The 13,655-nt window shown below is 36.8% G+C and overlaps 1 protein-coding gene across 3 annotated transcripts in view; it reads right to left on the bottom strand.

Moving 5' to 3' along the window:
- Nucleotides 1-13,655, bottom strand: part of chst8 (carbohydrate (N-acetylgalactosamine 4-0) sulfotransferase 8) — a 263,837-nt gene that overhangs the window by 139,728 nt on the left and 110,454 nt on the right. For all 3 annotated transcript variants that reach the window (XM_078944644.1, XM_004067502.5, XM_078944642.1), the window contains one exon: nt 12,847-13,040. Coding sequence is in view for 2 of the 3 variants with exons in the window: in XM_004067502.5 (XP_004067550.2) it covers nt 12,847-12,997 (151 nt within the window). In the remaining variant the exon portion in view is untranslated. The remainder of the gene's footprint in view (nt 1-12,846; nt 13,041-13,655) is intronic.

Consider the following 13,655-nt stretch of genomic DNA (forward strand, 5'->3'; position numbering starts at 1 on the left):
GCATATTTTTCTGTAAACCCAAATGGGATAAAGCTGGTTTTAAAATTTGTATGCATTTTGACCTTGCTGGAAAAACGTTATTTCTTGTGCATATGATGGCTTGATCAACCTCAAACATTGGGGTCTTTTTGATTATTGTTGTGGAACATTTCCTCAATGGAAGCTGTGATTACATGACTTCTGTGTCTCTCCCACTCTTTCTTTGCGTGTCTCTAATATCTGTAGCAGTCAAACTGAGAGACAGTTGTATAGCTCTAATTTATCTGATTAGGCTTGACTGCAGTTTGGCACTGTGGTTATCAATGAGAACACACTTTCAAAGAGGAACATTTTGTTTGATTTTAGCAGAATCACATGACAGCAGCGACATAAGAAGAATCAAAAAGCTTATGTAAGACTTCATCATTGTATGATGAAATCAGGAGGTAAAGTTTTATTCTGTCAGTGGTAAATAGGAGCTCCATCAACTCTGAGGAAAATGCAATTATCCAGGAATCTTTTCACCAATTTCCTTGATAGTCCCTTATCAAGGAAATTGGTAAAAATGTCCCAGTAAAGCCCAAAGTGGTCACTTTCAACAGTGTGGAACAAGTCTCACTTTGGCTTATTGCTGGTGTTGTTCCAGAGTTGCTCAATTTTTAATACAGTTACAGGCTTAGCTTTATTTGAACCCTCTTCTAGTGTATTCCCAGCGTCTGTTTTACAAACCACAGTGCAATGCCAACAATGTTTGTCTCATTTCCCCTGCTACTGTTTTTTGAATATTTCTGGGATGTTTCTTTTTTCCCTCTTGCAAATACTAGGTGATGATAAGACAAGACGATTTTTAAGCAGCAAAAGCTGTGAGTTTGTTAGTCCAGCTCAATGTCGCACACAAAGAGGATTTGGACATCTTGACCACAAGACCTTCTTAAAGATTTAAGTTTTGCAAGGACCTGAATGTTAGAGTTCTTTTCTCCGCTCTGCATTTTTTTTTTTTACCAAAGATATGCTGTCCTCAGAAATGCCCTGCATGCATTTTGGTGCCTTGGTGATTATAGATTTAACTGGTTTCTGATTGGTTGAATGCTCCTATAGTCATGCTTGTGGTTAGAAGCAGCTCCAGCATTTTTTAAAGCTGCACCACTACCAAGATGAATGCCTCCCATTACTGCTGAGTTGCAGCGTTTCTGGTCTGTAGATCCTGTGGACATTGAGGAGGAGGAGAAAAAGGTTTTTTTTTTCATGCAGAGACAGAGCAAAAGTTCGGAAACAATGCAGAGGTTTCGGAAGAAATTCAGACGGACTGTGAGGTTTGTCGACAACAGTTGGTGAGATGCTCCAAAGACAAATCTTGGCATCTCAGGTATACGCATCTGCTATTTGGGTGCATATTGCCCATTAATAAAGGATAGAGGAATTTTGCTACTTGTACATAGTGTACCCCCTTTTAAAAAAAAATCTACCCCAATGTCTGTAGATTTATGAGCTTAGAGACAATACTTCTCCATGCAATAGAATCTCTACCTCAGTTCTCTTATTGGACCACTTTAAGCTTTCAATGATCTTTTTCTTTTCTAATTGCTAAAATGCTCAGGGGGTTTCTGCTTTTCCTCTTATTACAAATCTGTCACTTTAACTTTCTTCTGTTCAAATTAGAGGCAAAGATTGTACAATTTATGCATAAATGTACACATACTGTCGTATAATGAACATTGACAGGAGAAATTCTTAGAAACTTGCAGCTTTATGTGTTGTTTTTGTAGAAATCCTTCTCAATTCTTTTAAAGGGCTGACTTGTGTGAACGGAGAATGCAGGCCTTTTTTCTTGCATGTCCTCCAATGGCTTTTAAACAAGTCTCTCTAGTCTTTACACAGAGTGTCAAAAAAGGTTTTGCAAGACTTGCCGATCTTTAGTTTGACTCCACTATAGAAGCAACAGTGATAAACTCAGACATAGAGGCCATATTTACAGACACAGAAATACCTTGAAAGCACGTTTGAGGTCACCCTATAGCTAAAATAAGTTCATTTTCCACAGAAACCATATTCTATGTATGAGAATTTGCTACGGCGTGGCAATATTCTAGTTTCTTTGCAGTAGGTCGATGTAGTTTACTGAACAAAACTTGTGAAACCACAAGATGCAACAAATAAGTTGGAAAAAGTGTCTCGAATCGTGTTTTAATCATCCTCTGATCAAAAGGACCTTGTACACAAAAAAATGTGAACAGGAAAAACTCCTTTAGCAGCCTTTTATTGTTCAGAATATTAAAGATCACTCAGTGCGTATGTAGAAGTAGTTAATTTTACACCAAGCTTCTGAGACAGACTGTTTAGTAGTTTTAGCATTTTCAGTATTCTCACCAGATTTGCATAATGGTATCATCCATAATCTTTTTGGAAATGCATTGTTGCAGTGCTTCATCATAAGGATCAGATATAAATAAATGGATGGATAGCAAATGGATGACATTTATTAAGAACTTTGCTAATCTTGTTGACCACTCAAAGCAACTCAAGTTTTTCTCATTCAGACACCCAAATTCTTAGTCTGCTGCATATTCTTAGTTCTTTAGCATTCTCACACTCAAAATCAATGTATGATGGACACTTGGCGGCCCCTCATGTGTTCTTCGGTGTCAAAGGACACGCGGACTGTTGAGGATCTGATTTCTAACCTCCTTAGAGGTAGATGATCTAGTGTGAATATGAAGAGATATCTTTTTCTAAATTCTTGTTGCTGTTTTTTAAGATTTTTTAAAAGTTTTCTGTTATAATTTCCTGACCTCACTCAAAAAAGAGCAAATGTTTTGGTAGTTTGAAACCGTGCGCAGAACCATTTCCCCCACAGTTCAGGGCACACTTACCCTTAACAATGTACAGTAGCTTTATAGATGACTACATCTGTTGTATGTTGAGTGCTACAGCCTCAGGGTCAGTCAATTCTGTTTTAATATATTGTGTTTTTACAGTGACACAGTATGGAAAAGACCAACAGCATCAAGTGTCTGTGATGACTGCCTGCCTTCAAAGGGACTTTGAAAAATCCGCCACGCTGTTGGATCCACCTGCTGCTCTGGCCTCATTATGTTTTATATGCTTTGGAGTTTTGAATGTTACTCAGCGTGGCGCGATGGAAAAGGGCAACCTGTCCCAGCATCATCTGTGGGATGACCAAGGCACGTTAAGCCTCACGGGAGGGGGGTCATTACCCTGTCCATTTGATAATGCCCCGAAATAAACCCATGTCTGTGTTAATCAAAGAGAACAACACTGCATATGATTTTTAACATGTTTTTTTACTTCCTCTTACATTTAGTACTTCAAACTCTAATACTTTTAGATCTGCGTTCATTTATCTGTTTGTAAAAATTGATTTTTAAACCGTGGCAATTTGGATGGGCACGTTTTATTAATATTTTATCATTATGGTATTTTTCAACACACTCATTTCTGGTCTAATTTTCAAAATTACATGTTTTAAAATGTAAATGACAGATTATAATTTATCTGAATTATTTTGAAACATCTGATCAGTAAATCAGAGGCTTCTAAGCATTTAAATCAATTTGTCCATCACCAACTTAAACATTAATATATTTATTGCACTGACCTCCGGCAGAGCAGGAAATGTATAAAATAAAATCTGTTTGGAATATTGAAGCCATTGGAGAGTGGGATCAGATGGCAGGGTAAACAGATTATGTGAAAGCCTCCCATGGCATAACCCTGGGCATTAATGTTAATGGAAAACCCCACAACCTTCCTTTTTGCCTGAGAGCAGCTCCATTTCAAATCCAATTGGAACATCCCAGGTCTGGAAAAAGATACATGCTCCTGATAACACATGGAAACTGTTTTTTTTTTTTTTTTTAACATTTCTTTAAAGGTTTTCCAGTTGTCCTCAGGAACTTTTTCCTCTGCTTTAGGGGTAAATAGGAAAGGCAGAAGTGGCTGTGTAACAGTGGATGCGCTGATTGTTATTGTTTCCCACAGCAGATGGCATATGACTGAAAAATTGATGACAATGTCTGGCTTTAAGTGCTGACACATTTCAAGGTTTGCCACTGTACTTCTATTGAAAGGACAGAGCAGCCCATGTTTTCCACTGGAAAGCTGCACTTAGGGTTCTACAATAGTGATGTGATCAAGTAACTCACTGGATATTGCTTTTCCGAGCTTTAAGGTCTGGGAAGATTATATGTTTTAGTTTCAGGAGCAACAAAAATACTTTGTTGGAAGAGCTTTGCAAAGACTGAATGGGGAAAACATACTGAAGTAAGTCCACATTCAGTGGTGGATTAGTTTACACTTACAGTGGTGTTGTGCTGCTGTGGGGGGGTCATCAACACAATTTAATTACATTAAGAGGTTGCTAAATTGGACTACGCAAACAGACAAGGCTTAAGGGATTAATGGACCTCTGACAGAGAGATCAAATTTTTCTTTTGAGAGACAAACAATATGCCTGGCTCCGGGCAAATGGCATGTATAGACACAGAGGCCTGCTGGGGGGTCAGCAGGGAATATTTAGATTAACTTTATTTCCATTCTCAATGCATTCATGCTAAATGACAGAAACATGGTTTTACCACCTTCTCTTCACTTCCCTTTTACCTTTGTGTTAAGTTCTATTAATATGTTTTTTTTACTCTCTGAGACACATTGTTTCTTTGTTTTGTCAGCGTTTTACCTCTGCAGCTGCCATCTGGAGTACTTTTAGGACATGGAATTTGAAGCAGAACAGTGATCTCTGCTATCACTGTTCAGTAAATGCAATTGTTGTTTGTCCTGTTTGTCTTATAGCTGCAACGCGACAGACTGGTAATCAATCCAGGGTCTGTTCCTCTTGCTGGTGACAGTTGCAATAACCTCCTACTCCCAAGATGTTTCTGAAGAGTGTATAGCCTGTGTGGATGCAGGGACAGTTAGGTATAAGGGTGGATATAGGTTTATAGTTCAGACTTTTCTAAAAACTGAAGATTCAAGGTATCCACAACTGAGAGAAACACATTTTTATGTGAAAATGGTAATGCTGACAGCCTAGGTCATTGAAACTATTGGAAAAGCATCTGAATGGTGGTAAAAGTGCTATGCTTAGATAAATGATAAGAGTAAAATTAGCTGGCTGAACACATTTCTTTGTAATTATTTTAGGAAATTAAATTTGAATCTTAAAAAATGGTCAATTTAACGTTTCATAGTTCATGTCAGGTTAAAAGATTAAAAACATGACAAGAACTTTAAATGCTGGGTACAGGTAAATAAACCTATAACCTATTACTATAAAAAGTGCTTGTCTATATAACGATAATATGAAGAAAGTGCTTAGAATCTATGAATGAATCAGTTTTTGTGGATCAGAGAAAACATAACTCATCAACTGATGCTGTCATCTTCACTCAAGACTTTTTATCTCATTTCCTTCTTCATTGTCATCCCCATTCAAGACTCTTTTCAAAGCTGCACTTTAACTATGCAAATATTTCCTTTTTCTATTCTTCTGGGAGGAATCTCATCGTCAGACAAGGTGAAATGTATTAAGCATTCTTTTTCTTAATAACTATAATGAGTCTGGGTTTCCTCTAATCTAATTTGAAGTAGTTTTAATGGTAATTATTCAGTCATAATGGCAGACTTTTGAAAGTTTCTCTTTGAACTTTGGCTGTTTTTCTCACATTTATTTTTATATTCAGTCCTCATACCTGAGTGTGAGTACAGCACTTGTTCACACTCTTAATGAATTGCCCTTTTATGCTTGAATCGTTTATTTGTTCCAAGTGAGAGCCAAGCAAGCTAATAAAAATCCAACAACCCTGTGAAAAGGGTCAAATAAAAAGAAAAAAAAATAAATCTGATTAAAAGGAATACTTAATGAGTTCTAAAAAAAAAGACAGAGAGGACTTTACAAAAAAGTCTGACTTCCTGGAAGTGATGAGCACCTGCAATAATTTTCACAGCTCTGAATGCCAATATGCTGAGGAAAATGTGCCACTCTTACAATAAACTGAGAAATAGGTCTGATGTGTAAAACATTAAATTGATTCCAAGAACAAACAGCACAACACTTTGACTAAAACAATGCATTATTGCTTGTTGAAAGTTGTTTATAATATTGACAGTGACATTAAGTTGTTCTGACTTTAAATGCTTATAGCACACAGTTAAACACATTGTGATGAATTCCTTTTTTCTTATTTAACAAATTCTTTATTCACAAAATCTGCTTTCTGTCAAAGGTATAAATGACCCACGTCGGAGAAGAACTTTTGGACTGCTGGGATCGCAGTGATAGCTTTTGCCATGAATAGATGAATGGTCAATCGTGGACATAAACTCAAAATTGTTTTTCTGTTTTCTCTGAGCCAAAGATAAAAAAGAAAAATCATGACAGAGCTGTAGCTGAAGAGTTTGTTTGTTCATGAACAAAATAGAAAGAATCCCTGCAAAGCTGAAAGTGACACAAAATTTACATAAATCCAAACACAAAAGTTGGTTTTTAATAACTAGGAATTAAAGTATATGCTGATCTTGAGTTATCTTTGAGTTGTGGAAGCTAGAAAATTTAGACCTGCATCAATCTTCATTTAGTTTACATTAGCGACACAGTATGGGACAAATATAAATGCACACCCACTGGCAATGCTATGATTCGCTTTTTTCACGGTTCAGTTCAAACCCCTTTTTTGGTCACTGTTTTGTTTCGGTCCGATAATGATTTGTTCATTACATAACAACAAAAGACCAAAAACGATCAGAAAAATCCTTACATTAAGTTTGTTAATAAGTGCGTTACAATGAAAAAAAACCTTTTGTTTGTCTTTCATGAAACCTAGTGAAATGCTATAAAACAATATTAAATATAATAAATTTAACACAACATAGGTGTTTGTCACCTTCAATGTAAACATATGTTAATGTATTCAGTAGGGGTGCAACAATTCACTTTCCCTGCAATTCGGTTCAATTGTGTCACATATGGTTTGGTTTTAAACCAAGATTTATAGCATCCCTTATACACAGTGTGGCATATTTTTCCCAATAGAGTTTTAGTTTTACTCAAATATTCAAATATGACAAGTATATGCAAAAGAAAAAAAACAGTGTTTTGCTATTAAGAGAGAGAAAGCCTTTGTGTTCTGTTCCACCCACCACATCGTGACTGGAAGAATATCACTGCATTTCCAATACTTGTACACCAAAAACTGCATTCAACAAAACTTTGAGACTCACAAAGTTTGTTAAAAGGGGCCACAAACCTGAAACTTCCTCAACTTAAGGCTTCACAAAGCTTAGGAGGGTGACCTGCGTACAAGAATCCACTCTTTGATATGTTTTTATGCACACAAGACTCAGAAAGTTCATTTTCAAAGACCCACTATAGAAAGGTTTGTTGCATTTTGCTCCATCAGTCTGTCTGAACTTTAGAAATTTACTTTTAAATAGTTCCCCTTGTTTAGGTGTACATACTCCACAAGCAGCAGTTGCCTAGAGTGGAAGGATTGCATGTAAGCCGTTTCAAAATACCATCAAGATTCCTGCTTGTCCCCAAAAACATCCTTTTAGCAGCAACACGGTGGAGCACCTTTTTCTCCTTTCTTTGATTTGTGAATTGCTCTGGAAGGTGACCACCCAGGCAGACTTTCTGCTCCCAGAAGCACTCGCTCAACACTGCCACGGTCATCTGAAATATGTCCAAAGGTGTAAATTTGTGAGGAGGGTTTATCCGAATTGCTAGGTGTCCTCTCCATGATAAAGTGGTTGTTGTCCCTACAATTCTGTTAAAACAAATCCTTTGGAGGGATCAGGGGGGTGACTGTTGTCATTTAAAGTGCAGTTTTCACAGCTGTAATTGTGCAGACTATGTACACCACAGGACACAACGCTCCCAAGCACACTGCAAACCAAATAAAGAGGTGGAAAAGGAGGGGGAGGCAGATAAAAGCTGACACCCGATGTATTATAACTGGGCTCTATTAGATATGAGCTTCTGCCAGGCTGAAGGACCGCAGCTTGGGGCAAGGATGCTGCTTGCTCATTGTATTTTAACAGAGAGCTGACAAGAGTGTGGTGCCACTGTATTCTGTATACAGCACACAATCCCTCATGCATGATTTAGTAAAGTGAAATTCCTCCTCCAATATCAAAAAAAGCAATGAAACACAAGCCACAAAGGATTGTGCACGGACAAAAAAAAAAAAAAAGCTATAACAAGCTAGCACTGTAATTAAAAAAAGTAAAACAATTATTGTCCTATAAATCAAATGAAAACATGGAACAGCAAAGTTTGTCCCCATGTCAAAAGCAATACAGAGTCTAAATAAATGTAGGGGGAGAAAAAACAATCTGACAGAAACTATTTACTGGTTTCATGCTGAACAGTGTTGAGGTGACATATTTATTATTAGTCAACCTAAACATACGCTGCCATCACCATTATGCATTGATCATTACAGATTAATCATTTTTCTTTTTACATCATCTCACTTTGATGACAGCAGTGTAAAGACTAAATCCTGTCACTGTCTTCCTAAAATGTGCTAAAACCATCAACAAGGAAAAGAAAATCTATTCCTGGAGGAACCTGCTCATTATTCCACGCCTACCTCAGAACAACTGAAAGCTGCTTGCAGTGAAGACAATTGAATAACGTAACGCCATCCACTGCTCCCTGTTAAAAACCATTTAAAGGATGTTACAACTTTGCAATCACACTTTTTCAAACATCCACACCAATAAAAATTGTGTTTTTAAGCATTTTTCTCATGATGGAGGACATATATAAAAAAATTAAAAAAGCATTTCTGAATATTTATTATTCAAATTGTGTAGATCAGAGTGTGAACAAACCCTTGCGGTTTGAAAAAGCTCAGGTTTTGCGACGCAGAAACTACAATGAGTGGACAGCGTAGGGAGCTCTGCCAGCCCCTGGGGGGCGCCGCTCGTTTGCCCTGCCAGACGCCATCCACCGAGGGACGGAAACTGCAGACATTTGGCCTAGATGGCTAGGGAGTCATTTCTCTTTCACGGGTACTTTATAATTGTACAGTTATCGTAATAATAATAACAATCTCATTTTTTAAATCCAAATTAATTGTAGAACAAAGACTGTAAATTATACATTTAATGTGTTTTATTTTTGCTTTTAAATTAAACACATATATGTTTTTGCTTTTGTATTTTTATTTCAGGCCACAGTTTTTACGATCTCTGAAAGATTGGGTTTTTTGGCCTAATACAAGCTAAAGTATTTCAATTGTTTAAAAGTTTTATATTATTTGTATTACTTTAAGTTTTCATTGTTCGGGTCAGATGCAGGGAAGATAGCTTATTGCTTTGTTTACCATTGGTAATAGTAAATATTATTTTTATCTGTATGGCCTTGTTCTTTGTATCAATGCTTTAGTTAGGTTTAACTTTCTGAGAAGCTTTTATGTGTCAATACTAAAAATGTTTTTTCCTTCATGAATTTAATGAATATCGATGGCCTGAATTATTTTAAAATCCTTATTTTTTGTTGATAAATTGGACCCAAATCCCATCATTTTGGATTGAGCCCCTGCAGAGCATAAATGAGTCCTGCCCATGCCTACTGATATGCCAGAACATAGCCACATCATTTTAGCTTAAAAGTGACTGCTGAGAGACTTTATCCTATCCTAACAATGAAAAATATGGATTAAATCTTTATTTTTATTAGATTAGACATGTTGCTTAGTTACAATTCTAGTATGCGTTAAAATCCATACGTGCAGTTAAATTACTTTTTTTTTTATGCTAAAACAACACTGCTTTTTCCGGTTGATTTTAAATATCATTTGCAATGACTAAAATAAAGATCTCCTTGGACTCTGTGTTTGAAACAACCTTTTAAACAAAGGTCATTTTTGAATAAAAACAACAAAAGTGTGAGTCTCTTTGTGAGTTTTTCCATGAATCACAGAGGTTGGTCATGATGCCATGTGAGTCTTTGTATAACATGAAAAGTACATTTGTAGTGTGTTTGCTTTTGCTATTGTCGATTCTGAACTGCTAGTAGTACCCTCCTCCTCCCCATGTTTTTTTTTCATTCAACACCGAGCCTGAAAGCATCTGATAATCAGGGTAATATTAGAGGCTTGGAGAGTTCCCACTCTGCATAAGTGGCTCTTTTTGGAGCCGAGTGTGACACCACTCATATTCATAATGATTCACAACGCTCTTGACACATGATAGTACAGACACTCCGTGGATTGCTGGTTCTGTGCTGCTGCTGATTCTATCTCCAGATAGCCCTTTGGAAAGTACATAATGATTTTTCTCACTACACAAACAAACCTTAATGACAGAGTCATTGTCAACAAACAGCAAAACATGTATATTTTTGAAACTTAACTAAAGTGATTTGTGTGTGTGTGTGTGTGGGGGGGGGGGGGGGTCATGATATAAACTCAAGAAAGTTGAAATTTTTCAAGTAAACAGCAGAAAACAACAACCCGAGTCGAGTGATGGTTTAACAGAGGATGTAGGCAAATGATGCAGCCATAATTTGTTTGAAAGACTGGATCGTGTACACAGCTAATCTCTCCTTTCTGAGACACAAAGCAGCTTAGTTGTACACGTCCATCATGGCTGCTTAAACCCCAATATCCTTAAGACTGGGTCACTTTATCAGAACAAAGCCTCGAGTCTTAGGGTGTTAAAGCTGGAGGAACATGACAAGTTTCATCAACCTGAATCACGAAAACATCATCCAAGAAAACACTACTTCATACTGTCATAATGACTTATTAGTTATTTAGATCAGAAATCTCTGTTGCAGTTTATAGTTCAACAAATACACCTTCATGTAGATTATCATGGTCATGGTCCCTTCTAGAGTTTGTGGAGAACATTTCAACAGCAAGAACTCATTGCCCTTTATCAACTAATTTGAGATTAAAACAAAGAAAGAGGGACGTGAGTTCTGCTGATGACTTCACCTTCAACGCCATCAAAGTTTAGCAGATTTTTTTGTGAAATTTCCCTTTTTTTTACACTACGCATTGTGTTCTGACTGGCTGTCAATTATACTACTCTGTGCCATTTTTCCTGTACAGAATGCATTCAGTTGCCAAATTTAAATAAATCTCTGATTACTAGCATATCTGTGGTTTCATTTAATATCACTGGTCCTATTTGTCCAACACAGGTTTGAACTTTGATAGTGTTCAAACAAGAGTTGTGTTAAAATGTCTGAGAAAGGCACAAAAAGAGTGTAGTGAGGTGTGTAGTCCATAAGGTGTTTGTTGGTTTCAAAATAAATTTGATGTACCTTAAGCCTGTATTTTTCAACCTATTTTGAGCCACGGCACACTTTATCCTTGACCAAAATCCTGCGGCACACCAGCATCCCAAAATTTAAAAAAGGGGGAAACTCAGTCTGTATTGATGTACAGTCCCTCTGCAATCTCACGTGCATTTATGTGATAATTGTGGCAGAAAAAGCTGGAAGCTGCAGCTGTTTTTTCTTAAAGATGTAATCAAAGTTAAGCTAGTTTTCAGTAATAATTTTAACTAAATTATTTGACATTTTACCCTGGTAGTTGTTTTTTCATCCAGTTTCCTAACATGCAACACAAAAAACAAATATATTCTTTCTAATAGTGATTTATTTTTTAAATGTTGGTTCAAAGGCAGCTGTATTTTTTGAACAATATGATCACAATATATTTGATAAGTTTTTACACAAAAAGACTAATTATATTTATGTTGTCTGTAGCTATACACAAAAAGTGAACATGTTGAAGTTTTATTAGTTTTTCTTTTTTCTTAATCAAAAATGATATTTTTTAAAACTTAAACAAAAAAAGTTTTATTTCTTCTTTAGATGATTCAATTATTTCAATTTAGTTTAATTGTGTCTGTTGGCCACTTAACCTTAATCCTGTTTCTTAAATGTTGTTATTACTTCTTAAGTTTAACATATAAAATAATCTAGACGTTATTAGAAAAGTGTTTCAGTTAAAAAGATGACTTGGACCAAACTCTGGGATGTCTGACTGTTAATAAACACAAACCTTGAAGGAGAACTAAACTGTTGACCTCTGATTTCATCAAAAAGATTGAAAAACCATTTGATGTGTGTTCTTTGTGGTTTCAAGACGTTTAACAGGGAAGACTCATTGTACGCTGAGACGCTGTCACTTTAACCCGATGCATCATGGGAGATTTAGTGCGATCAGTCTGATTGGTCAGACTGATTACGTAGGATTAGGCCTCCAAGAATGATTGGTGGAGACAGTTAAAAGGGACGGAACTTTTCCAAAAAAATCTGAAGCTAAGGCTAAATCGTGGTGCCGTCATTCTCATCAAAGTGTCTTTAATCGAATCATATAGACACAAAGAAAAAGGTATTTCAAGATCTTTCATATTCCTAACTACTCAGTGTTTTATCAGGGCCTGTTTGGATGCACAAGCTGATATCCTGGAGATGGTATATGTTTTTAGATCAGTGAAAATGGGGAATTTCCCACAGCACACCTGACCATCTCCCATGGCACATTAGTGTGCTGCAGCACACTGGTTGAAAAACACTGCCTTAAACCTTTATGTGCTTTTACTCTATTGGTCTTTTTGTTCAGTTAGTCTTTCCAAATTGCAAAACTTTCAGAAAATTAACTGCAAACATAAAGAAAAGTTGAAAGGGGGCAATAATGTTCACTACATTCATGTCATACATTATTTAGTGTTATTCCAGGTAAAAATGGCTCCCAGTCAATGCATGCTTTGTCAGCCCAATGACGGACAGCCTCAGAAGAATGTGCCCCATTTGAACGTGTAATAAACTTATCACATGAGCAGTTTAAACACCTCTGTGGTTCAGCATTTGAAGGACAAACTCACCGTGGGCTTGTGCCTGCGCCAACTCTGACGTCTCCTGTTGGTGAATAAAGAGAACCAGACCTCCAGCACCGAACAGTAGGATGAACAGAAGGAAACAGGGCAGCCTGCGTCTCCGTCCACACAGGGCGTCCACCACCATCTTCATCTTCATCCACACTATGATGCAGCACAGTCACACTGCAGTGGAGCCCACTCTGAGGAAGACAATAGGAACTATAAGGTCTGTGCAATACAAAATTCAATATACAGTTTGAGCTGAGAGGTATTTCCTCTAAACAAAGAAATCTGCGCTCTGTTTATGAGGGTACAGCATGGCAAACAATTCCAGCTGCACCGACGTGACAGCAAACAAGCTCTGACTACTGTTCATACAACAGAATCGATGCAACTCAATTCAATATGCAAAAGAGCATATGTGTGGCCATCGGAAAAAGAGTTTCTATTTCTGTCAACAAGTCAACTCTTACATCGTCTCAAACAATTGGTAAATTAGCAAAATCTCACATCATCTGCTGGAAAGCATGTATGTACAATAAATAGAAATTCTCAAATCATAAAAATATGGCATTTAATATACTTGAGACAGACTATAGGTAAATAAACACTTCTTGTAGACTTCAAAACAGTCTACAAGAAGTATATTTGTCAAAAATTTACTATAATTAAACATTTCAAGAAAAAGTATTGGTATCAGTATGGATATCGACACTGGCCCTGTAATTAACTTGGTATCAGATCGATACCCAAATTCCCAGTATCGCCGACCCCTACTGCCCAATGATGCTCAAAGAGTTAAGAGATGTTTGAAA

Source organism: Oryzias latipes, chromosome 3, assembly GCF_053564925.1.
Source record: "Oryzias latipes strain Hd-rR chromosome 3, Olatipes_Hd-rR_3.1".
Classification (NCBI taxonomy): domain Eukaryota; kingdom Metazoa; phylum Chordata; class Actinopteri; order Beloniformes; family Adrianichthyidae; genus Oryzias; species Oryzias latipes.